The 27,403-nt window shown below is 40.3% G+C and overlaps 1 protein-coding gene across 8 annotated transcripts in view; it reads right to left on the bottom strand.

Annotated features, from left to right (window-relative positions):
* The window catches only part of GTF2I (general transcription factor IIi), a 146,102-nt gene that overhangs the window by 67,699 nt on the left and 51,000 nt on the right, over window positions 1-27,403 (bottom strand). For all 8 annotated transcript variants that reach the window (XM_082857692.1, XM_082857685.1, XM_082857686.1 and 5 more), the window contains exons 2-6: window positions 9,711-9,814; window positions 5,237-5,375; window positions 2,092-2,226; window positions 700-883; window positions 503-531 (exon numbers count right to left, since the gene is read on the bottom strand). In XM_082857692.1, the coding sequence (XP_082713818.1) occupies window positions 503-531; window positions 700-883; window positions 2,092-2,226; window positions 5,237-5,375; window positions 9,711-9,809 (586 nt within the window). In that variant the 5' untranslated portion in view covers window positions 9,810-9,814. The remainder of the gene's footprint in view (window positions 1-502; window positions 532-699; window positions 884-2,091; window positions 2,227-5,236; window positions 5,376-9,710; window positions 9,815-27,403) is intronic.

Below are 27,403 nucleotides of genomic sequence, written 5' to 3'. Positions count from 1 at the left end.
GGCAGATCCAGGATATGACCTTACACATTGCAAACATAAAACCTTGAATACATCATAAAGCAAGCAGCTGAGTTGAAAACAAAAAACAAGTCTCTGGTTTTTCAGCTCAATGACTTTTCACTGGTTTTATATAAACACCATAACACTCCACTCCAAAACGCCTTACAACATATTCTCAAAGAAAATAAAGGAGGGTTTCCCTGGTGGCGCAGTGGTTGAGAGTCCGCCTGCCGATGCAGGGGACACGGGTTCGTGCCCCGGTCCGGGAAGATCCCACATGCTGCGGAGCGGCTGGGCCCGTGAGCCATGGCCGCTGAGCCTGCGCGTCCGGAGCCTGTGCTCCGCAACAGGAGAGGCCACAACAGTGAGAGGCCCACGTACCGCAAAAAAAAAAAAAAAAGAAAAAAAAGAAAATAAAGGAGAAATCATTAAAATGTATTAAATTTGACACAACAGGTTTAGGAACCCATCCTGTTATCATGTAAGCAAAACAATCACTTACCTAGGAGCTTCTTTGGCTCTAGGAAAGGTCTGCATTAAAACAAAACAAAAAACTATACGTAAATATACAAAATTATCATAAAGCATAAATTTAAATGGCTTCTACAGTAAAGAAGAATTTTTAAAACATATTAACATAACTTAAATATTCAACTTTATAGGAATAAACTGTTGAGGGCAAGGGAAAAAGTACTTCACCTCTTAATGATAAATGAAATCCCTGCTTTGTTCTCCAAAATCCACTTCAGGGTTGCAAGATCATAGTTTTCAGGATGTTTAAAGGATACTCCTTCTGGAAGCCCCTGCACCACCACAGCTGACTGATCTCGTAGCATCTTTTCATATGGAACAGGTACCACTGTCGATTTGCCTAAAGCTTTCCCTGAGGTTAAGAGACAGGGATGAGGTAAAAAAAAAAAAAAAGGATAATCATTAAATGGTTAAGATTTGAAAAAACTAAACCAACATTAGTTATCATGGCTTAATAGATGGCATTCGTGGGTTTTGTTTTTGTTTTTTTGGGGTTTTTTGGCCACGTGGCTTACAAGATCTCAGTTCCCCAACCAGGGATTGAACCCAGGCCACGACAGTGAAAGCCCGAAGTCCTAACCACTAGGCCACCAGGGAATTCCCCGGCATTCATATTTTTGTAATATCTGATTTCAAAACTACATTCAAATACTATAGGGCCCTATTCCCATGTTAGCAGAAGTCTAAACCTGAAATGAATTCAAAAGGCCAAAATGAAAAAAGATATAAAACACTTATATAAAATCCATGCAAAAGGAAAGGAACAACGGCCCCACCCTGGTATAACACAATCTTTTCATATGCAATTCAGCCTCAGAACATGCAACCCTGACAAACCCAAGTGTTACCATAACATACCAGGCAGTTTTTGGCTAATATTCTCATTGAAAACTTATTAGATAAACACATGCTACATTCACAAATGAATATATCCTGTCAGCTGCCTGTATCAGTGAGCCCACACATGCTAGAAACTCCGTTCCCCAGAGTTGAGTTTTACCTACAATCTCACAGTGCAACCTATATCCTCCCCCTCTTTCCCTTATTCTTAAAAAGAGCTGTTTACTGCATAATTAGACTAACAAAAGGTGGTTTTTGCCAGGGATTTGGTAAGACCAGCACGCATGTCAAACATAAACCACCATCTTTAGGTGACTGTGATGTGTCCTGTAGTTTCTCTGGTGGGGATGCTGACAGTGGGGAAGCTATGCATGTGCCGGGCAGGGTCATGTGGGAAATCTCTGTACCCTCCTCTTAATTTTGCTATGAACCTTAATACTGCTCTTTAATTAAAAACAAAACAAAACCTCTAACAGCTACATTTATTTCTGGGCTCCCACAAACTGGAACTAGAAAGTAAGGTCATTTCCATGAAATCTACTTTATCCAAAAAAAAAAAAAGGAAGAAAGGTCATTTGTAATGTTAACCCAATATTTGGGAATTAACCCATTCATTTGTAAAAGTATGTTACATGAATATTAAGTCAATTATGTGATCTGCCCTTTAGAAAAGTCAACTGTATAACATATCTTTTAGAAAATTCAAGTGTATAACCCTACCATAGCAAAAGCAGAAATAGTCCTCAACTGTTTTTCTGAGTGTTTCAATCTCTACAGCATCGACATTCATCCGATTCGCCTGGGTTGTTGATTTCATTTTATGCATCTCTGCAGCCTTTTCTTCTTCTTCAACACCTGTAAAATATTAATGATATATAAGGTCCATATCCATTATCTCAATATTTGATTTTTTACTAAGAATATTTTTTCCTAATACTAACATTTATGATTTGACAGAAAGGAAAGGGAGGAGGAAGAACTTTAAAAATAAACACCAAGGGCTTCCCTGGTACCGCAAAATAAATAAATAAATAAATAAAATAAACACCTAGGGGCTTCCCTGGTAGCGCAGTGGGTGGGAGCTCACCTGCCAATGCAGGGGAAACGCGTTCGATCCCTGGTCTGAGAAGATCCCACGTACCACGGAGCAACTAAGCCCATGCGCCACAACTACTGAGCCTGCACTCTGGAGCCCACCTGCAAGCAACTGCTGAGGCCCGCACACCTAGAGCCTGTGCTCCGAAGCGGGAGAGGCCACCGCAATGAGAAGCCCATGCACCTGAACGAAGAGTAGCCCCCACTCGCCGCAACTAGAAAAAGCCCGCACACAGCAACGAAGACCCAACGCAGCCAAAACAAAAATAAATAAAATTTTTAAAAAATTAAAATATAAAACATAAATAAACACCTAAAAGACATAAATGACTTGAATGGAAATAATAAGAAACGGTGATTATCTCTGAAATAAGAGTAGCTATAACCATTCTACAAAGTAAAAATTAGGTAACAGTAGTTTTAAAATAGAAAGATACCTTAAGACTAACTACAAACTTAAATATGGGAAGATTATCACCACAAAAAACATTCTTGTTGCAAAGTTTAACACAATAGCCACTAAACACCTGTGGTTACTGAGCACTTGAAATGTGACCAGTCCGAATTAAGATGTGTTGTAAGTTTACAATATACACTAGATTTTGAAGACTCAGTACAAAAAATAGTGTGCAAAATACCCCACTGATAATTTTTTTATATTGATTACATGTTGAATGATGTTTTAGACACCAGTTTAAAATACAACGACTGAAATGAATTATTTGTTTCTCCTTACTTTTTATTAGAAAATTTTAAATTACCTAAGTGATTTACATTACATTATTTCTATTGGACAGTGCTTTTCAAAACTCTGAAAGAGAGCTTAGAATTTTCTTCCACGAATTTCTAAAACTGACTCATAGGGACTTCCCTGGTGGTACAGTAGTTAAGAATCCGCCTGCCAATGCAGGGGACACGGGTTTGAGCCCTGGTCCGGGAAGATCCCACATGCCACGGAGCAACTAAGCCCGTGTGCCACAACTACAGAGCCTGCGCTCTAGAGCCCGCGAGCCACAACTACTGAGCCCACGTGCCACAACTACTGAAGCCCACGTGCCTAGAGCCCAGGCTCCACAACAAGAGAAGCCACTGCAACGAGAAGCCCGCCCACTGCAATGAAGAGTAGCCCCCCTTGCTCACCACAACTAGAGAAAGCCTGCGTGCAGCAACGAAGACCCAATGCAGCCAAAAATAAATAAATAAATTTAAAAAAAAAACAACTGACTTATACACCTATTGATTTAGTTGCAGGAGACAACTACTGATCCTTGTCTGCAGAATAATTTATAGAAACAAATATTAGGAACTTAAGAATTATATCCAAAGATTATTCTCTGTGGCATCAAATTATTGGTAACAAAAAAAAGAATGAATACTAATAGGCAGGGACTACAATTTGCAACTGAGGACAATTCCCCTAATGCTTAGTTCTAACCACTGAAGAACCACATTAGCAAGACAGTATAGGGAACTGAAATGTAAACACAGCTGCCAGTTGGATTACAGTATTCATAGGACAGATGGCAACTGATATACACATAATCAAAGTAACATTATTAATATAAATTTAAATACATAAACATAATCAAAGTCTTAAAAATTCTCAAAATGATAAGAAATAATGGAAAAAATTTAAACAGATTGCTACCATAAAGCTTAAAAGATTATAGCGGGGGGGGGGGGGGGTGGAGGGTGGGAGGGCGGGGAGGAGGGATGTTTCACAGTGGAGGGAATATGTTTTTTAAAAATACAATTGAAGGGCTTCCCTGGTGGCGCAGTGGTTGGGAGTCCGCCTGCTGATGCAGGGGACACTGGTTTGTGCCCTGGTCTGGGAAGATCCCACATGCCGCGGAGCGGCTGGGCCCGTGAGCCATGGCCGCTGAGCCTGCACATCTGGAGCCTGTGCTCCGCAACGGGAGAGGCCACAACAGTGAGAGGCCCGCATACCGCAAAAAAAAAAAAAATTGAAAAAAAATACAATTGAGAATTGAAATTAATGAATTAAGTAAACTATTTTTATTCACCCATTATCTGCTTGTTGTATTATGAATTGGATCTAACTGGATAATGGAAATTTAAGTTTGGATCTTAAAGACATACATATTATATGCTGATAGACATGTTTAAGAAAATGCTGTATCACTGAGTTAACATAAAACCTATGGAGAGTGTTAGGTTAAACACAGATACGAAAACTGTCACACTGCAAGAAGTCCTAGGTATTAACACCCTACAGTAAATTTCTCTACTGCATTTGTTCTGGTATCAAATAAGTACACTACTTGGATGAACTCCTGATGGAGGATCACAAAACTGACTGAGGACAGAGGATAAGATGATTCCACTGAGGGAGTCAAGAAGACCTGTTTAACTTTGCTTCATGCTTACTCAAATTTAATGCACAGACAAAAACTTTTTTTTTCCCAACCCACCAAACATCTATCAGGGAAAGACCTGCTTATCTGAATAAGAAATTTTAATAAGTTTGACATTTCTCTACCTTCTAACATGTTTCACTAATCCAGAGTAATGTCAAGCTAAGAGCACAGTACAATAAACATTTACCATTTTTCTTAAGCTCTTCAGTATTTCCCCTAATATGTTACCATGTCAGTGATTCACTTTGAGCATTCTGAAATGTCTCCATGGACTTCAGAAAGTCTTTTTGGGTATAAATCTCATTCAGCTTTAGAAGAAAATACGATGTGCTATCTATAAATATTTAGGTTTAGTATTTATGAAATACCAAAGATAAAAATACAATACTTACAGTATTTTACGAAATCTTTCTGAAAATCCTTTCTGGTGTTGACAAAAGCGCGTCCTCTCTCTGTTCCAACAACAAATACGTCTGTTTCATACACTGCGATGCAGGCCACTTCCGCCTTGGACTTGGCCAGTTCTTTACACTGAAACACACAAATAGGAAATCTTATGTTATGTACAGATGTTTAAAAGCACTGTTTCTGCTGGATGAATAAAAAATCTTATCACTTGACCTGCATTAATACCTAATGTGGACGAGGTGAAGTTCCTAGTTTTGACCTTAAGTTATCATATACACAACAGAGTCCCCATTTTTTTTAAGGGACCTCTCTTTTCTAACAGATAGTTTACAACCCTGATTTTATTTTATTTTTTGATATTTATTATTTATTTATTTTGGCTGCACCGGGTCTTAGTTGCGGCATGCATGATCTTCGTTGCAGCATCTGGGATCCTTTAGTTGCGGCATGAGGGCTTTTAGTTGTGGTATGTGGGGCTTCTTAGTTGTGGCATGCGTGCTGGATCTAGTTCCCCAACCAGGGATCGAACCCAGGCCACCTGCATTGGGAGCATGGAGTCTTACCCACTGGACGACCAGGGAAGTCCCAACAACCCTGATTTTAAACAGAAGAAATCACACAATTTATAAGAAAAAAGGCAGAAATCCTTTGTAATCTGTTATAGGTCAAATACCTAGAAACAGACTCAGAGTTGCACACAGGCTTACTGGCAAGCACTCCCAATAACAACAGCTGTGCGCTGTGAGGGGGCAGGATTCTGCAAAGGGGGAATCAACAGCTGCCACAGATGCACCGCAGAAATTCTGGAGCTGGGACAGGCCTCCCCAAGGAAAGGGAAAGACCCTGGACAAGGGAACCTCTGACACTCATAGAAACTGGGGGATTAGTGCCATCAGTCCTGAATGGGGGAGGTGGGGTCTGGAAGACACACTACCACTTCCATCACATACTCCCACCTCCAGAAGTATCTCCATATGTATACACCAGGAATTCCATTTAGATGAGTACACTTTTACTGAGTATATTCCTATGAGATTAAATATTCTTTAAACTCTTAATAGAGTACATACCATTCCATTTTATGGATAAACAATAATTCATTTAGTGCAAACCTTACTGAAAATGTTGCTGATTCTAATTATCACTCCTAAGAATAACAATGAAATACTAATCTGGGAACAACGCGTATCTTGAGTGACTTTCTCAGAACAGAGTCAGAGACATGAAACAACATAGCCAAAAAACTCTGACTCTGAAAGTAAATACTTTTAGGGTTCTCAAAACCTACTAAAAATTGCTTTCTAAGAAGTTTCTATCAGTTGATACTCCCATCTGCACTTCTAGAAGAGCTAACTCACAATATCCTAGCAAATGTTATTGTGCAACTTTCCCAGAACCATTTAAAAAGGATACTTTAGGACTTCCCTGGTGGCGCAGTAGTTAAGAATCCACCCACAAGCCGCGGAGCAACTAAGCCCGTGCGCCACAACTACTGAGCCTGCACTCTAGAGCCCGCAAGCCACAACTACTGAGCCCGCATGCCACAATTACTGAAACCCGCGTGCCTAGAGCCCATGCTCTGCAACAAGAGAAGCCACTACAATGAGAAGCCCGCGCACTGCAACGAAGAGTAGCCCCTGCTCGCCACAACTAGAGAAAGCCTGTGTGCAGCAACAAAGACCCAACACAGCCATAAATAAAAATAAATAAAATAAATTAGAGTGTTGTACCTTGGACAGTTTTTTGTAAATTAGGCTAACTTCAGCTTATTTTTCTACTATGTTAAGTGTTTCTCTATTAATGCATAACAGTGCCTCACTGATTTTAGGCATAGAAAAGCTGTTTATGGAATACATAATTAAATACATAATTATACATATTTTCTTCTGGTCTTTTAGTTTATCTTAATATGACAATTTTAAAAAATTTTTACTCATCTAGAGTTTAACTTGCACAATAAAGACTTTTTCCCCCCAAAGAACCTATGTTCTCAGCATCACTTGTTGAAAACTACAGCTTCCTCCATTTGTTTTTTGTTTTTTTAATTAATTTATTTATTTTTGGCTGCGTTGGGTCTTGGTTGCTGTGCGCGGGCTTTCTCTAGCTGCGGTGGGCGGGAGCTACTGTTCATTGCGGTGCGTGGGCTCCTCATTGCGGTGGCTTCTCTTGTTGCAGAGCACGGGCTCTAGGCACTCGGGCCTCAGTAGTTGTGGCTCATGGGCTCTAGAGCGCAGGCTCAGTAGTTGTAGCTCACGGGCTCTAGAGCGCAGGCTTAGTGGTTGTGGCGCATGGGCTTAGTTGCTCCGCGGCATGTAGGATCTTCCCGGACCAGGGCTCAAACCCGTGTGCCCTGCATTGGAAGGCAGATTCTTAACCACTGCGCCATCCAGGGAAGCCCCCTCCATTTGTTTTTGATTTGTACAATTACCACCCTCTAATTTCTTTTTTTTTTTTTTTTTTTGCGGTACGCGTAAAGAGGCCTGTTGTGGCCTCTCCCGTTGCAGAGCACAGGCTCTGGACGCGCAGGCTCAGCAGCATGGCTCACGGGCCCAGCCGCTCTGCGGCATGTGGGATCTTCCCGGACCGGGGCACAAACCCGTGTCCCCTGCATCGGCAGGTGGACTCTCAACCACTGCGCCACCAGGGAAGCCCCTAATTTCTTAAATGGAAATTACTTGAATAATATCGCTTAAAAACAGCATCTCAAATAAATAATTTTATACCTACTGTCACGATCAGAAATCTTTTGAACTGTAATAAAGCCACAGTAGAAAACTTGTGACCGAGGTGAGCCAACGATCGTTCCCAGCACGGCAAACAATGCTGTACTGTAATTTTGTTATATGACGTTTCTATGATATGTTATATGGTACATACCTTTGAGATGTACCATGGCTGCTCACTTGTAAGGAACTATTATTTACTTACCTTGTGATAAATGACAGTGCATTCTTGCTGCACTCTCCACACTCTTAGTTGGACAACCCTGTCTCCAAAGGCAGTATTTACGAAACAGTAAAGCAAGATTCATGTACTGTCTAAGGATTAGATCAAAGAAATCTATGGGCCAAAGGAAGAAGGATGAAGCTGACCTATACACCTATAAATTATACTTCACAGTATACAACTGGGAACAGGAGGAGAGATCCTCTTACTTCTGCCAAAGATGAGAAAACTATAAAGACATTCTAAGGAAGGGAATGGGTCCTATGTGACCCTATTTCATTCTACATAGAGAGTAGTATTAAAGAAAATTATTTAATATCAACAGAATAGGATTTAATCTCTAAATTATTTAACGTTACAGCCACAAATTTTGGCTAACTTTATGACCAAAAGCAAGAAATAAGTGACAGTCAGAAAGTTATAGTAGGAAAAGAAAAAAAAAAAAAGTAATAGTAGGGACTTCTCTGGTCGTCCAGTGGTTAAGACTCCATGCTCCCAATGCAGGGGGCCTGGGTTCGATCCCTGGTCGGGGAACTAGATCCCACATGCCGCAACTAAGAGCCCACATGATGAAACTAAGACTTGGTGCAGCCAAATAAACAAATACTTTAAAAAAAAAAAGTAATAGTATATATAGCCACTAACCATTCTAAAATTTCTTTCTTTAAGGAGATAATTTTTTTAATTCTTATACAGCAGAAAGAAGAAAAAAAATGCCCTAACAGAAAAACAAAAAAGATTCCACAAACTATGTCATACTGAGAACTGTGAGGTTAGATGCTATATAATACTAGTCAATGCTTAAGACAGGAAATACACAGCATCCTCCTGCTTAGAATATATAATTTCATTGTGTCAGAAAATACTTAAGTCTGATGTTTCTTAAAGCTATGAGTTCAAATACATATTCAGAAAAACATGATAAGCCAACTGAATTACTACCATGATAGTAATATAAAAGTACAGCAAAAGAATACTACTTAATATGTTAAAATTATGTGTATAAGTTTTTTTAAAAATAAAGTTAACACACTACATATTGGGTAGAAGGTCACAGAATTCAGACAATTGTGAAGCACAGCACAATAAAATAAAGAATAGATGTAAAATAGTGAATATGTTCTTATGGCCCAAAATTGTGGTAATGTTCTTTACAGAGATACAATAAGACACCAGCACCACACTATAACATACAAACTCATTCTGAGTAACTTCGAATATTACACTTAAATTCAAAGTTAATGCTTACAAAACAAGGGATTGCCTAAGATACTGGGAGGTAAAAAATTGAAATTAAATGTAAAAAATTACACATTCAGATAAGTTAAGAACATTCTGAAACATGCAATAAAATTTGAAAGGCTTAAATCCATAACTATTACTCAGGCAAAAACAGTATGTATTTATTAAAAATAGACACAGTGTATGTTTTCCAAAAACAAATCAATCTCATTCACAAGCCCAATCTTATCCAACTACGGAAAACTTTATAGAACTGCAAAGCCATCTCACCATGGACTCAAGAGCAGACATAAGGAATGTCACCACCATCCTGCTCTCCGAGGACTCCTCATCTTCGACGGGCAGGGTAGACATTGCTACTTGGGCCATGATCCCTAGGAAAGAGAAGTATTAGGAAAGTGAGTGGTAGAAATTCAGTGTCTTGCTCAACATATGTTTAGAGCTGTGAGGGTCCTCCATAAATTGCCTCATTTACAGTTTTCTTGCTTAAGAGAAAAAATAAGACTTAAAAACCAAGTAATTTATCAATATTTGCCCCAAACTCCTGTTATCCTATAAGATAGAGAATCTAACCCCCAACTTTCCATCTAGTTTTAGTTCCATAAAACTAGGTCAGCATCACCTCCCAAAATAAATTTAGGTGTCACCCAGAACCAGTTTAAAAATTTCCCAATGAGGAAGAGGTGATGCACTTCACAATCCAGTGATAGTTTATCACAGTTCCACATAGGAAATAGACACAACCTCCCCTTTCTCCCATGCGCACACTGATTACTCAAGAGTGGGTTAAGTAGACTGAGGTTGGGTGAAGAGAATTCCTCCTTTCTTATTAAGAAGTAAATAGGCTGCAGGACAAATAAGAGCTAAGATTCCTTTATCAGAAAACACTGTCTGATACTTTTGCATCAGCAAAGAGGTTCAGCTGAATTTCAAGCACTATAAAAATACAAACACATAGACCATTCAATAGTAAGTGCTGGCAAGGATGTGGAGAAATGAGAACCCCTGTGCATTGCTCTTAGGAGTGTAAAATGGTACATCCACTGTGGAAAACAGTTTGGTAGCTCTCTAAAAAATTAAACAGATTTACCATGATGCAGCAATTCCACTTCCGGGTATATACTCAAGAGAACTGAAAGCAGGGACTTGAACAGATATTTGAACACTCAAGTTCACAGTAGCATTATTCATAACAGCCAAAAGGTAGAAACCAAAGTGTCCACTGTCAGATGAATAAACAAAATATATTATCCATACAATGGAATGTAATTCAGCCTTAAAAAGGAATGAAGTTCTGATACATACGACAATATAGATGAACCTTAAAAATATTATTCTAAGTGAGATAATCCAGACACAAATGGATAAATGCTGTGTGATCCACTCACATGAGATTACCTATAATAATCAAATTCATAGAGACAGAAAGTAGAATGATGGTTGCCAGGGTCTAGAAGGAGGGAGCAATGACAATTTATTATTTAACGTATACAGAGTTTTAGTTTGGGATGACAAAAAAGTTCCGGAGATAGATAGTGATGATGGTCACACAACAATGTGAATGTCAAAAAGAGACATGTACCACAATGTTCACTGCAGCACGATTTATGGTGGCCAGGACATGGAAACAACCTAAACGTCCACTGACAGATGAATGGATAAAGAAGATGCGGCATATATATACACAATGGAATATTACTCAGATATAAAAAGAAACGAAATTGAGTTACTTGTAGTGAGGTGGATGGACCTAGAGTCTGTCATACAGAGTGAAGTCAGAAAGAGAAAACCAAATACCGTATGCTAACGCATATATATGGAGTCTAAAAAAAAAATGGTACTGATGAACGTAGTGGCAGGGCAGGAATAAAGACACAGACATACAGAATGGACTTGAGGACAAGGGGTGGGGGGGAAGCTGGGGTGAAGTGAGAGTAGCATTGATGTATATACACTACCAAATGTAAAAGAGCTAGCTAGTGGGAAGCAGCAGCATAGCACAGGGAGATCTGCTCGGTGCTTTTCGATGACCTAGAGGGGTGGGACAGGGAGTGTGGGAGGGAGGCTCAAGAGGGAGGGGATATGGGGATATATGTATGCATATGGATGATCCACTTTGTTGTACAACAGAAACTAAGACTGCATTGTGAAGCAATTATACTCCAATAAAGATGTATAAAAAAATTTTTTTTAATAGAATAAAAAAAACCCACAATGTGAATGTACTCAATGCCAGGGGGACTGTACATTTTTAAATGGTTAAAATGGTAAATTTTATGTCATATATATTTCATCAAAATTTAAAAATTAAAAGGCAAAAATACATCCCATAAAGACATTCTAAGAAGCCAAAACCTAAAGCAAATTTTTTTTTTTTTTTTTTTTTTTTTTTGCGGTACGCGGGCCCCTCACTGTTGTGGCCTCTCCCGTTGCGGAGCACAGGCTCCAGACGCGCAGGCCCAGCGGCCATGGCCCACTGGCCCAGCCGCTCCACGGCACGTGGGATCCTCCCGGACCGGTGCAAGAACCCGCGTCCCCTGCATCGGCAGGCAGACTCTCAACCACTGCGCCAACAGGGAAGCCCCTAAAGCAAATTTTTAAAAATTCTAATACTAAAAGAACTGTCTTTCTATAAATAGCATGCAAATTAGATGCCTATTAAAAAGTACCCCTTTTCAATTTGGTTAATTCTAGGTTTTAGCAAGAGACCAAATAATCAAATGAAACTAATATGAAAGGATGACTAAAAAATTAATGACTGGAAGCATAAATAGAAATTCTAAAAATAAATCTGTGTATATAAGTTAATTTACTAAAGACATCTGGGTGTTCCTTAACTGAAGGCCCAATATTAGAGAACATGCTGAGCTGTTAGCATGAAAAATTGTTTTGGCTAAAAACGTATGTAAATCTTTTCCCTATTATTATTTTTTGTGTGTGTGGTACGCGGGCCTCTCACTGTTGTGGCCTCTCCCGTTGCGAAGCACAGGCTCCAGACGCGCAGGCTCAGCGGCCATGGCCCACGGGCCCAGCCGCTCCACAGCACATGGGATCCTCCCAGACTGGGGCAAGAACCCACGTCCCCCGCATCGGCAGGTGGACTCCCAACCACTGCACCACCAGGGAAGCCCCCTTTTCCCTATTATTAAAGATCATCAGGGAAAGGAGGAGGGGCAAGATACGGATAAGGGATTATAAGGTACCAACTACTATATTAAATAAGCTCCAAGGATATATTGTACAGCGCAGGAGAATATTGTCAATATTTTATAATAACTTTAAATGGAGTACAAGCTATAAAAATATTGAATCACTATGTTGTACACCTGAGATTAATATAGCATTGTAAATCAACTAAATTTCAATTAAAAAAAAAAGAGGATGATTTCCCTATTATTAAAAACTGTGGGGCTTCCCTGGTGGCACAGTGGTTGAGAATCTGCCTGCCAATGCAGGGGACACGGGTTCGAGCCCTGGTCTGGGAAGATCCCACACGCCGCGGAACAACTGGGCCCGTGAGCCACAACTACTGAGCCTGTGCGTCTGGAGCCTGTGCTCCGCAACAAGAGAAGCCGCGATAGTGAGAGGCCGGCGCACCGAGATGAAGAGTGTTCCCCGCTTCCCACAACTAGAGAAAGCCCTCACGCAGAAACGAAGACCCAACACAGCCATAAACAAATAGATAGATAGATAGATAGATAGATAAATGAAACTGTGATCTAGCTCCACCATGTGTTAGCATGTGAATTAACTGCTAGGCTAGATTTGGGCATCAAAAACTAATGAAGTGGGCTTCCCTGGTGGTGCAGTGGTTGAGAGTCCGCCCGCTGATACAGTGGACACGGGTTCGTGCCCCGGTCCGGGAAGATCCCACATGCCGCAGAGCTTGCACGTTCGAAGCCTGTGGTCTGCAACGGGAGAGGCCACAACAGTGAGAGGCCCGTGTGCCGCAAAAAACTAATGAAGTATACATACTTAGGAAATAAAATTTTATAATAAAAAAGTTGAAACATCCCCGTATCTGTTAACAAAAAGAATTCTGTTTCCCAAAACAGAAAAGGCAGTATCAAGCAAGAGAATGGTTAGATGATAGAAATTATTTTCCGTAACAGCCTAGGTCCTATTCTTTTCTCTTAGATAAATAAGTTTTAAGTAAACTTATAGTAAAATGTGGCTCAGTCAAAATGGACAAGGCGTATTATTTTTCCATAATAACCTTCACTTCCACAACTACTGAGCTCGCGGGCCTCAACTAGAGCCCGCGTGCCACAACAGAGAGCCCACATGAGCCTCAATGAAAGATCCCACCTGAGCCTCAATGAAAGATCCCACCTGCCTCAATGAAAATCCTACGTGCCACAACTGAGACCCAATGCAGCGATAGATAGATAAGCAGGTAGGTAGAAAGAAAGAAAAAAAAGAAGGAAAAGAAAGAAAAGAAAAGAGAAGAGAAGAGAAAAGAAAAGAAAGATCATGGGGAACTCCCTGGCAGTCCAGTGGTTAGGACTCCACGCTTTCACTGCCCAGGGTCCGGGTTCAATCCCTGGCTGGGGAACTAAGATCCTGCACGCCACGCGGCACAGCCAAAAAAATAAAATAAAATAAAATAAAAATAAAGTGACCATGAAACAAAAATGTAAAGTACCTAAAATGGGACAGTTAGTTCTTTAGAACAAAAAGGAAAATGACCAAAATGATCATGTTCTTCATAAAACAGTAAATATAAAAATGGTAGATCCCTTTTAATCTTTTTAAACACAGAGAAGGAAGAAAAACTGAACTGAGACAATTCAGAAGGTGAGCCCAGGGACTTCCCTGGCGGTCCAGTGGGTAAGACTCCGCACTCCCAATGCAGGGAGCCAGGGTTCGACCCCTGTTCGGGGAACTAGATCCCGCATGCATGCCTCAATTAAGAGTCTGCATGCCGCAACTAAGAGTCCGCATGCCACAGTTAAAAAAAAAAAAGACCCCACGTGCTGCAACAAAGATCCTGCGTGCCCCAACAAAGATCCTGTGTGCCGCAACTAAGATCTACTGCAGCCAAAACAAATAAAAATGAACAAATAAGTAAACACTAAAGAAACACACACACGCACTACAGGAAACTAACTTAAAAAAAAAAAAAAGATGAGCCTAATGTTAGACAAGAAAATGACTTCTGGGATTTGTACCACAATGTATTTATTCCCGATTTTCTTATCTCTGATGCTGTCTTGGTAAAGGAGGGGTGGTGTGGAGAGAAATGGGGATCTCTCTTTGTAAGGAAGGAGGCCATAATCCAAGGCAGAAAATCCGCAGTCAAGGAAACAGCTGGAAGGTATCCCTCCAGAGATGTGCTATCCAACATGGTAGCCAATAACCACAGGTAGTTACCTAAATTGAAATTAATCGAGATTAAGTAAAATTGAAAATTCAGTTCCTCAGTAGTCTTAGCCACAGTTCAAGTGTTTAGCAACCACATGTAGTTAGTGACTTTTGTAGTGAAGAATCACAGATACAGAACTTTTCCATTATCACAAAAACTATACTGCTATAGAAATTAAACTATGTTGAGTAAACTTTTAAATCCTCATGACCTCTTGAGCCACCACGGTAGTAGCTATAGCAAAAGAATGAACTAATAAATGGAAAAGAAACTTAAGGGAACATGAGCCAGGATACAAAGGCCAATCCCAACTCTGTGTGCGCATTCTTCACTGCCAATCTCCAAGGATTCTTTTTTTTAATTAATTTATTCATTTGGCTGCGTTGGGTCTTCCTTGTTGTGCGCAGGCTTTCTCTAGTTACTGCGAGCAGGGGCTACTCTTCATTGCGGTGTGCAGCCTTCTCATTGCGGTGGCTTCTCTTGTTGCGGAGGAGTACAGGCTCTAGGCACGCAGGCTTCAGTAGTTATGGCGCGCGGGCTCCAGAGCGCAGGCTCAGTAGTGTGGCGCACAGGCCCAGTTGCTCCGCGGCATGTGGGATCCAACTGGACCACATGGGCTTGAACCCGTGTCCCCCACACTGGCAGACAGATTCCTAACCACTGCACCACCAGGGAAGTCCCAATCTCCAAGGATTATTGCTACAAGAGTATCCCCATAGAACAGAGTACCAATGTAGCCTGCCTGAGAAAAAGAACACAGAAAAGGAACAGAGAAGTACAGTTTTATGATATAGTAAAGTTAAAATGCATACACAAGACATCTGGGATGCAGATTCTCAGAATAAATTAGTAAAATTACAAAGAGCCTAACCACTATGAGTACAGTGACCTTGCCTTAATGATCAACTAGCATCATCTACCTGTCATGTTACATATTCTTACAGAACAAGTTCTTTAAATAGCTGCATAATAGCCCATCGAAATGGAATCATACAATTTCTCTCTACATCTTCATAAAATTGGCTTTTGCCTTTTTATTTCTGTATTTTAAAAATTTAATACTGAAATATAGCATGAAAATCTTTATACCTCTTAATACATAATGCTAAAATTTTCCCATTGCTACCAGAAATGTTTAAAAACACTAAATTCAGTCTCACCAACGTATTGGAGAACTATGACCTAATCACTATGAATACCTCATTATTACTAAAACAGCTGAAATTCTTTGCTTACTAAAGAAACACTTTTCATAGTTTTATCATCTATATTTCTTCCTGAGTGACTCATCTGCTTAGGGTCCTATGCCCATTACTAAACTGACCTCTGATGATGACTACACATTGCATAAACTGTCAGAATTCTGATAATTATTATGTGGATATAGCTCCTTAGTTATTCAGCTTTTGTGTATGTGTATTTTAATTCTGTATTCTTAAAAGCAATATTATTTGTTTCGAACAATTTAATTTTCATTTTGATTTAACCACATACATATTTATGAAATTCTTTGCTCATTTTTTCTTGCATCTCAGATTTTCCTTCTGCCTGAAGTTAATCCTTTACAGTTTCTTTCTAATGGCAAAATTACTGTTTGCTAAAAATTCTTTATTCTTGAAAGACACTTTCAACTAGGATAAGAATCTGGGTTGACAAATACTTCCTGTCAGCACACTGAGGTTATTTCATTATCTTTCGGCTTCCATTGTTGCTAGTCAGAAGTCATCTAGAATCTCTTTTAAAGGTAATCCCAATCCTCATCCCTGCTGTTTTTAAGATGTTTTCTTTGTCTATGGTTTTCTACAGTTTCACTCTGTATAGTGTGTGTGTAGTGTACATTTCCTTTTATTCAGTACATTTATCATTCACTGGGCTAAGGATTGTCATCTTTCAGTAGTAGCAAATTCTCAGCTATTATCTCTTCAGGTATTGTCTCTGTCCCATTGTCTACCTCCTATCCTACACAGAGACGCAGACTAAATGTATGCTAATCCTTAAATCTCTTACCCTCTTCTGAATTTTTCTCATTTTTCCTTCCTGACTTATCTTTCTTCTGACTTATCTTCCATTTCACTAATTCCTTCTTCACTTATACTTATTCTGTGGTTAAAACCACCCATCAGGTTTTTTATTTTGTTTATAATTTTCATTTATACAATTTCTATTTGTTGCCATGTCACATTTAAAGTTTCCTACTCCCTAAAGATTTTCAAGCTTGACATATTTCTTTAAACATAGTACGGGTAGTTGTTTTACAGTCTATGATAATTCAAAAATCTCAAGTCTTTGCAGGTGTATTTCTGATGTTTCTCATAGTTCTAGCTCAACTCACGGTTCTCGTTCCCATGTATGACTGATTGTCTTTTACTGTATGCTGGTCGTTTTACATCAAAACACTGTTTTAAATATGAGACCTATTATCTGGGAACAATACCTGCCTGGGATCACCATAATCCAAAGCTTCAGTTTCCTCGAATCACCCAGAGATGGTAACCCAGACCACAAATAGGGATGCAAGCTGGCTTATTTCTTAATCAGCCTTAACCAATTTGAGGTCTCAACTTATTGAGGGGAAGGGTCTATCTGTCCCCTGAATTTTGTGCAGATTCTGGGCTTTGATTTCAGCCTCTCATCTCACATGGTTTTCAAAACTCAAGTTCATATGGTGAAATTGGCAGATGCCCTTAGGGCAAAAGAGATTCCCACTTCTACCATTAGTTCTCATTTTCCTTTTTTTTTTTTTTTTTAATTTTGCCTGCGCCGCAGGACTTGCAGGATCTTAGTTCCTGGTCAAAGCCATGCCCCCTACAGCAGAAAAGTGAGGTGTCCTAACCACAGGACCACCAGGGAACTCCCTCATTTTCCTTTTAATATTAGCTTCTCATAATAGCTCTTCAAAATTCCTATCTTATCAACTTTTTGGTATTTTTACAAAAGTTTTGTTTTATAATTCTAGAACATTCTTATTAGTCCCACCAACTCTGGGAACCACAACTGACTTATAATAGTCTTCTATTTTCAAGAACAATTTATGAATTAGCCAGAACTATCTTACACTGCAAGGTTACAAATACCCAATTCAAACCACCACAAGTGAACAAAGGAATTTTTATTGTTTTATTTAACTATTCAGCCTAAACATTGCACTGATTCTATACACAGCTAGATCAAGGAACACAAGAGATTATCATTAGAGTTCTCTCTATTCCCTCCCTGCAGGCCTCACTTCTTGAGCAGATGGGTTTCTTTCCTAAGACAATGATGGCCACACGCATCTTTATGCTTACCACACACCTATACTGTGATCCTAGAGGCAGCGTACTATCATATCTTCCTGCTATTTTTTGCACAAAAGTTCTGGGGATTTGTGTCACGAGCCTATCCCAAGCCCACGTGGCTAGTCAGAACAAGATTACCTGGGATACACTGTTACTGGCAGTCTAGCCAGAACCACGTGGAATAGGAAGGTAAGCAGTTAAAAGGCAAAGCAGGACACTGTTATCAGGAGAAAAGGGTTGATAAAGTGTGCCAGTACACAAAAATAATAGCTACCAGAGTCCGTTCCATTTTCTTTCCCATTTTTTCAATTTCCTTAATTCTTCAATTCTGAACTTTTTTTTGACTTCATCTTTTGTCTCCCTGATTTGATTTTAATTCTCCTTTAAGTTCAAAGCTGAACTTAATTGGCCTGTTGCTGTTTCATCTTTTTATCTTTTATCCTGTCAGCTACTGTTTAATAGAAGCAATGCCTTCTTTTATGTCTCTGAAAACAGACTCCAGCCATTCTTTAAAATCTTCTTGCGCTTCTTATTGGAGATCCATTTCAGGGATTAGGTTTACCTGTGTCCTTACTGCACTGATCCATTCTACCTCAAAATAAGCCCATAATTAATTCCATGTAAGTGTTTTTATTTGACCACACTTTTGCTTTTAATTTATTGATCCTTGCCGTTAATGCTGAACAGCAAAACAATAAAAAGAAATTTTACAGTGAGTCAAAGAGAACTCTAAAATACTTTCAGGGACCTTCCTGGTGGCACAGTTGTTAAGAATCCGCCTGCCAATGCAGGGGGGCACAGGTTCGAGCCCCGGTCCGGGAAGATCCCACATGCTGCAGAGCAACTAAGCCCATGTGCCACAACTACAGGGCCTGCACTCTAGAGCCCCCAAGCCACAACTACTGAGCCCACATGCCACAACTACTGAAGCCCGCGCACCTAGAGCCCGTGCTCTGCAACAAGAGAAGGCACCGCAAGGAGAAGCCCATGCACCACAATGAAGAGTAGCCCTGGCTCGCAACAACTAGAGAAAGCCCACGTGTAGCAACGAAGACCCAAGGGAGCCAAAAATAGATAAATAAATTAGAACACTTTCACACAGGCCATCATCACTCTAACAAAAAATTGAGATTCTCAATATTTCTGATTATGTTGATTTCTAAAATATTCTAAATTTTCAACGTGTTTCTGCTTCAAATTAAGGTTCAGGTCAGACTTCAGTCCGTGGGAGGTTGGGGGTGGGGTGGGGACCCATAACACTGATCTTGTTTCTTTTATTCCATTTATGTCTTATTTCTTTTTTGTGTTATTATTTTGTTATTTGCAACAAACATTTCTCCATTTCAATCTTAAAACTTACAATCTTAGATAAAGAAGAAAATTCAAGGGACTTCCCTGGTGGCACAGTGGTTAAGTCTCCACGCTCCCAATGCAGGGGGCTGGGTTCGATCCCTGGTCAGGGAAACAGATCCCACATGCATGCCAAAACCAAGAGTTCGCATGCCACAACTAAGAAGCCTGCGTGTCGCACCTAAGGAGCCCACCTGAAGCAACTAAGCCCCGGTGCAACCAAATAAATAAATATTAAAAACAAACAAACAAATCTGTCTCAGCCACTGCTGCCTCCTAAAAGAGCCTTCTTCTACAAAAGAGCCCTTTCAATGCATCGTGCTCCATAATTCTCTTCTCCAAACCAAGCATCCCCAGTTTGTCCTGTGCTTTACCTGTAACATGATTTCCAAAATATTCCTCAGCGGCACCATTCTCAAGATATTCTCTAGTTTGTCCAGGCAATGTCCCATAAGTGGACAGAACATTTTGGATAAGATCAGTTTGCCAGAGACTACACTAGAACCTGTAACTCCCAGAATTTCCTTATTCCTTGCCTATTAACACAGAGGAATATTTTAATACGCATCTCTAAGAGTTTATCTCTATAGGCTTAATAGGTATTTTCAAAGGGAATAAATTAGGTTGGTGTTTCGTCAGAGGTTCCATTTTACAAAGATTTAATAAAAGAATACAAAGTATCACAATTTATATTAATATGGTAACAACACATATATTTAACATATACACCTCAGCAAACGAGAAATAGAGCCAAAGAGACCATTTAGAAAGAAAATTAGAAATCCCTAAAACAAACCTTTGATCAAGATTGATTTTTAAAAGTCAAGGCTTTTAAGTTTTCATAGCAGGCTATGCTTACATCTTAAGATACTAAAATTTTTCTTTCTGCTGAAATAAAGCTGGTAATTTTATCAGTAAACACCAAGTGATCTCTCGAGAAGAAACAAAATACATTGAAAGGTTAAGATTTGAAATGATCTCCAAGTGTGTTTATTTTTATACTTAAAACTTTATACCCTCTCCACCCCATTTCCAAAATACTGTTAGACAGCTAACAATAATAGCTAAATTTTATCTTTTTTAAAAAAGCCAGGTGAAGGGAAGAATGATAAAATTTTTAAAATGAAGGCATGGAAAGAGAATCTGCCCAAAGGTAGATCAAAGAAGTTCAATACTGAGTGTCACAGTAGCCAAAACACTGTCTCTGAAACAAACAAACAAATACCTTATCAACTATTCAGGAAGACCCACAACTTTTCTTGGCACTAGTTTGAAATTTTTCACAAATGTGTAAGTTATACTTTTAAATTGATAGTGCAGATTTTTTAAAAGTAGCAGCTTTCTCTGCCAATACACAAAGAATGTGCCCCTTTGTCCTTACTTCAAATTTAAAAAACATTTGGTAGTTGATAAGCTGGCTCACTTGTTCTTTTTCTAACTTTGTATGAATTGGAAGAGGAAATGAAAATCAACTAACTGTGACCTAAAAGTTCCATCTTTATCTTTTTAATGTATTGTGTACAGAAAGCAGGCAACAGAGCAAAGCTATAATGAATGGCAGCTTTGGAATCATGCCAAATTCTGAATTCAAGTCCTAGCTCCAATATTAGATATGGCTGACTGTGGGATTCTTCAAGCCCAAATATACTAATCCGGAAAATGACAATAATATGTGTACTTACCTCACAAGGTTGGTATGAGAAGCTATTAAGTACCTGGCAGAGCGCTTAACACAAGCATTCAATAAACTGAGTAAGCATTTAATTTTGTTTTTTTAAATATTTATTTATTTGGCTGCGTCGGGTCTTAGTTGAGGCACACGGGATCTTCGTTGCAGCATGCAGGATCTTTAGTTGATCCATGCGGGATCCACAGTTGCAGCATGTGGGATTTTTAGTTGCAGTATGCAAACTCTTAGTTGCGGCATGTGGGATCTAATTCCCTGACCAGAGATTGAACCTGGGCCCCCTGCACTGGGAGCGTGGAGTCTTAGCCACTGAACCACCAGGGAAGTCCCAGCACTTAACTTTAAATTTAATTAGGGATTTCCCTGGTGGCAGAGTGGTTAAGAATCCACCTGCCAGCGCAGGGGACATGGGCTCGATCCCTGGTCCAGGAAGATCCCACATGCCACGGAGCAACTAAGCCCGTGCGCCACAACTACTGAGCTTGTGCTCTAGAGCCTGCAGGCCACAACTACCGAGCCCATGCGCCACAACTACTGAAGCCTGTGCACCTACAGCCTGTGCTCCGCCACAAAGAGTAGCCCCCACTCGCCGCAACTAGAGAAATCCCACGCACAGCAACAAAGACCTGACGCAGCCAAAAATTTAAATAAAGTAAATTTAAAAAATTTTTAGTTACTTATTTTTAAAATACACATATATGTAATACCTATTTATCTACCAATAAACTCTCCAAATCCAAGCCTGACAAATGAAAATTTCCCAACTAGCTGCTTTAATTAATACTGCTAAATAAAATAACCTATTTTCTGATGGGGCAGGAAAAATAATAAGTTGTCAAAATAAATCACTGCTTTTTTTTTAACCATTTATTTTTATTTTTTCCCAGCTATTTTTAAGATATAATTGACCTATAATATTGTGTAAATTTAAGATAAACAACAAATCACTGCTTTGAAATATAGTATGTACACCTTTTAAAGCATACATCCAACAAGCATGAAAATTTGCTTGTATCAAACCTACTCCTCAAAGATTGCTTTACAATTTAAGTTTAAAAGTCACCTTGCGCTAAATACCAAAAAAAGTAAACTAGACTGAATATACAAACTGAACTAAGGAGTCTTTATTGTGAAGCTCTCAACAAACAACAGAATTTGCCCATACCAGCATTCTCCTAGAAATAGACTGTGTTCTGGGGGTTGTGTTCTGAGGGCATCACACAATACCTAACCCACCCAGAAGGCCTTCAATATGTTGGATAAGTAGATAAATGAGTACTGCTCCAAATGTGGTAAGGGATCTCTTCTTTTCCAAAGCTTAAAACATAGACAATGAATAGTGAACAATAGTTCAAAGACTCATTTTGTTATTATAAAGAAAACTAATTTTCCTATAGGTAAGACTACAAATAAAGAAAAAAATTATGAAGTGAGTATCCAGTTGGGTAAAGTGACTACCCCACTTACAACATACCCTAAGAAAAAGTACTCTAAAAGCTTTACAGAAGCAATCAACACAACAAAAATACATAATCAGAAAATAATTTTTAACATATAATAAAAAATACTATGGTCTCTAGAGACAGTGTATGCAAATGGAATCAAAACACACATCAATTTTCAAAAGTATGGGACCTATACAATCAGAAATCTTCACAGGCTCAGTCTAACCAGGGCTGATTTTAACCAAATACCCTAAATAGGATCAAACTCTTCATTACTCTCCACTTCTATAATTATACCATGATATAGTCATATACAGTACTTTAAAAGAATTACCTCCTTTGCCATACTATAAAAACAAAAACTTTAAAAATCACTATAACAATCAAAAAGGATGGAAATTCTGACACATCCTAAAATGTGGATGAACCATGAGGACATTACGCTAAATGAAATAAACCAATCACAAAACGACAAATACTGTCCAAATAATTCCACTTGTATGAGGTACCTAAAACAGTCAAATTTGGGACTTCCCTGGTGGTCCAGTGGTTAAGACTTCACGCTTGCAGTGTAAGGGGCACCAGTTCCATCCCTGGTCAGGGAACTAAGATCCCACATGCCTCACAGCAGGTGCCAGGGGCTGGAGGGAAGAGGGAATGGGAATTACTCTTTAACGGGCAATTTCAGTTTAGGAGTATGAAAAAGTCCTGGAGATGGATGGTGGGATGGCTGCTCAACAATGTGACTGTACAAACTGTGCACTTAACACTGTGTGTTAAGTTTTGTGTTATGTATATTTTACCAATTTTTTGCTACTTTTTTTTTTTTTTGACCGTGCCACATGGTGTGCGCGGCCCCTGCAGTGGAAGCGCGGAGTGTTAACCACTGGACTACCAGGGAAGTCCCTACCACAATTTTTAAAAAATCACTATAAAGGGACTTCCCTGGTGGCGCAGTGGATAAGAATCCACACTCCCAATGCAGGGGTCTGGGTTCAATCCCTGGTCAGGGAACTAGATCCCACACGCGTGCCGCAACTAAGGAGCCATGAGCGACAACTGAGGGGTCCGCCTACCGCAACTAAAACCCAGCGCAACCAAATAAATAAATATTTAAAAAAAAGAACCTATGTCTATACCCACTAAGCCATACTCCCTCTCTCTCAATTATAAATTCATTTTGCCTCAAGTTGCTTTTTAAATAAACTAATTCTTTTAAAATCCTCTATAATTTTTCATCAAGTTAAACCAAGGAACATGAGTCAATCCACCATCAACTCTGACAGTCCCTGGTTATATGGAACTTTCTTACTTTCCCACTAGGTCTAAGTGTTTAAAGCAAAGGAGTAGTGCCAGAGACAGGCATGGGATATGAAGACAAGGACTGTAGAAACAAAGAGGAAAAAAGAAAAAACAGGGAAACTGCATCGTTGAGCATTCCAGTAAAGGAAAGACAAGAAAGAGGGTAAATAGTAAAGGAAGAAAGAGGAAAGAATGGAAAATGAAGAATATTAAGATTATACCTGCAGCGCTTCTGATCTATCCACGTGATTTTTTCTGTAATTTTCCCATAATTTTTAATACATCCTCTAAAATACTAATTCTTAATTTTACTCTCCCAGGCAGGTAGCCTCAGTTACACTTTGTTTAACCAAATTTTATTCTTCATATTGCTATGCTGCCATTTAAAGCCCATTGATTACAAGGAAACTCAACTCTACAATTATAATGAACAACTGATTAATTGCATTTCCTACTTTCTTTCAGTTAGTAACAATGAATAAGCTTATTCCAAATAAATGTAGACAACTTTTGAAGAAAAATGGTACCAATGACCTTTGGTAAACTGCTATTTCTAAAATTCATGGTATTTATCTTTCAGGTAGATTACCTCTAATGCATTTCGGGAAAAGTGAAATACCATGCTCAAAGGGTATTACTTCTCAAACAACTCTTCAAAAAATGCTTTCCCTTAGATATACATAAAAATTACTTATCAGCATCTGTTTAAGCCAGTGATTAAGACAAGTTCATGTTAATTATACCACAGCAGTTATATGAAAAGGATTGCAATATTTTAAAAATTCATGTTTTCAATGAAGAAAGAAACAACTGTAGAACTGAATTAGGTAGAATGCAATGCAAATAGCTACACACCAGTAATAACAGAAAAGCTTAAGTGTTTTATTTACTGCTCCTTTAGATAATAACAACCTGGAGCAGGGACCTGTCTTTTATATTTTATGTTTTGGAACACACCACTGATCTAGGGATCATCAAAAAAATGATATGAGAGACTTCCCTGGTAGCGCAGGGGTTAAGAATCCACCTGCCAATGCAGGGGACACGGGTTCGATCCCTGGTACAGGATCACATACCGCGGAACAACTAAGTCCGCGTGCCACAACGACTGAAACCACGCGCACCCTAGAGCCCGCCTACTGCAACTACTGAAGCTCGCGCACCTAGAGCCCGTGCCCCACAAGAGAAGCCACTGCAACGAGAAGCTGCGCACCACAACGAAGACCCAACGCAGCCAAAAAATAAATAAATAAAATTTTAAAAATGATAGATTACCGTAAGCTAATCCCACTCCTACCTGATTTGAGCTTACTCACTTTCCTCCGACAGAAATCCATTATACCAAAAACACTAAAAATCATTCTCACCAAGACTTGTGCCCCAAGAAAAAGAAGCCCAAAGCCTACATTTTAATGACAAAGTCTTTGTAGCCATTTTCTTAAAACTTAGCCAAATCCTTGGCGCATGGAACTGGCGGGAGGGTGGAGTTAGGGAGCCCCAGCTGCTCTGCCTGCCCCGGCCTGGCCCAGCCTACCTCAGTTCCAAGCTCAGGCCCTATCTTTAGACTCTGGTGGGGATAGGATGCTTTAGGCATCACTTGAAAGACATAAATGCCTGTGCCATGAAAAAATAAATGAATGAGAGGGGGAAAAAAGCCGAGATTAGATTTCTAATTGTATTCTGTACTCAAATCCATGGCTCCTTTATAAACTGGAGACCTGTTTAATTTTAACCAACACTAAGAAAAATTCTTAACTCTCAGTTTTCCAAGCAATCTGCAGTAAGCAGTACGAATTACTTTTGGTTCTTTAAGATCTCATTTTAAAGTAATGAAGAGCAAGCATCTAGAATAAACTTCCCTCAGAACTTAACTTCCTCCGGTAGTGAACAGCTCTCAAAGCGTCTGTCCTGGGAGCGGCAGCAGCACCTGGGAACTCGTTAGAAACGCAAATTTTCCGGCCCCACCCCAGACCTGCAGAATCAGAATGTCTGGGGTGGGACCCAGCTATTGTGTTTTAACAAGCCCTCCAGGGGAGGATGATGCTTGCTTGGGTTTTCAGAACCACTGGCTTAGGGGTGAAGAGTCATACTGCCTAGGTTCAAATCTTCGATTCAAGGTTTACTTGCTGGGTAACCAAGAGGTAATTACACAGCTTCTCTAGTCTTGTTCCTCATCTATAGGAACGGGGTTGTTATGAATATTAAATAAGAAAAACATACCTTAAGTGCTTAAGAGCGATGCCAGGCATATAAACATTATTCAAGCGTTAGCTGTCGCTAGTAATATAAACAAAGCACTTTGACGGCTGTAGACTGGAAGGGGGAGAAAGACAAAGACGGAAAAGGCTTAATCCCTACCCGCTCCAGGAGTTTAATACCTAGTGTCTAGGTCAGACACGTGTATCCAAAGCATAACCAAACACACTCCAAGAGGAAATAAAGACGCCAGCCTAGGAGGGGCAAACAAGTTGATTGTATGAAGAAGCAACAAATTCTGACCCAAAGTTAAAAGATATGGCTTTAAAGTAACTGCATGTGAGCAAAAGAGTTCCACAGCCTCAAGCGAAGAAAAAGTCATTCCAGCCTACAGGTGTGAGCCAAGATCCCAAGAAGCGGGAGAAACTGAAGTGCAAGGCAGTAGACTACAGTGGCTGGAAAACGGACAAAGCAAAAATATGTAGTAGGAAATAAAATCGGATATTCCAAATCCTAGGGCTTAGCGGGGAGGAGTGCGGGGGGAACACCCGGCCTCCTCAGGGCACTCTACGGCACTCTCATTTGCAAACTTCCCCTTTTGTTTCCTTAACTCCCGGAGACCACTTTTATGCAGTGGACCATCAAGCCATTGTCTGCAGCAAAGTTGAATGCAGGAAGGTGAGAAGTCTGACCGGAGCCCCGCATTCCGAGGAGTGAGCACCACACCAACAGGACCCAACATCTGAACATTCTCAGACGCAAATGAGCGCAAAACCGTAACATTAAACACAAAAAAGAAACTCGCTATTAAAAGGCAAAACTTGGATAAGCACAAGTAGCGGGGAAAGAGGGCAGTTTTATGTCTTCTTCCCTGAACCCCCGACCGGGTGCTGGTAGAATCCAGACGGCTTATTTTCACAGCCTACAGGCTGAGGTTTTCCTTCCGGTCATTGTGTTTATTTCCCCAAAAGAGCAGGCCCCGTGGGGCAGGCGCGCCGGCCGGGCCGGGGACAAAGCCCACTCCGGGCTCCACCTGGGCGCGGGTAGGGGCGGGCAGGGGCAGCGGCGAGGAGGGGCGGTGCTCCGGGGCCCGCCCGCCGGCCCGCAGTTACCAGGCAGCGCGGCACCGCCCCCGCCGCCCGCCGGCCAATCCGGCGCGTCTGCTGCCCGGGCGCACGAGCCCCGGAGACACCAGGCCGAGCGCGACCCCACGGCTCGGGCCTGGCACCGCGCGCGCACCCGCATCGCCGGAGCCGGCCAATCAGCGGCCGGGCATGCGCAGCCCGCAGGCTCGCTCGCGCGCGGGCCTCACGCGTGCGGGGCCCCCCCACGCCGCGCCG

The sequence above is a fragment of the Leucopleurus acutus genome (assembly GCF_964270905.1).
Source record: "Leucopleurus acutus genome assembly, chromosome: 16".
In the NCBI taxonomy this organism is placed as follows: domain Eukaryota; kingdom Metazoa; phylum Chordata; class Mammalia; order Artiodactyla; family Delphinidae; genus Leucopleurus; species Leucopleurus acutus.
Note: the sequence above shows the minus strand (reverse complement) of the source record. Positions and strands in the feature narration are given on the sequence as shown.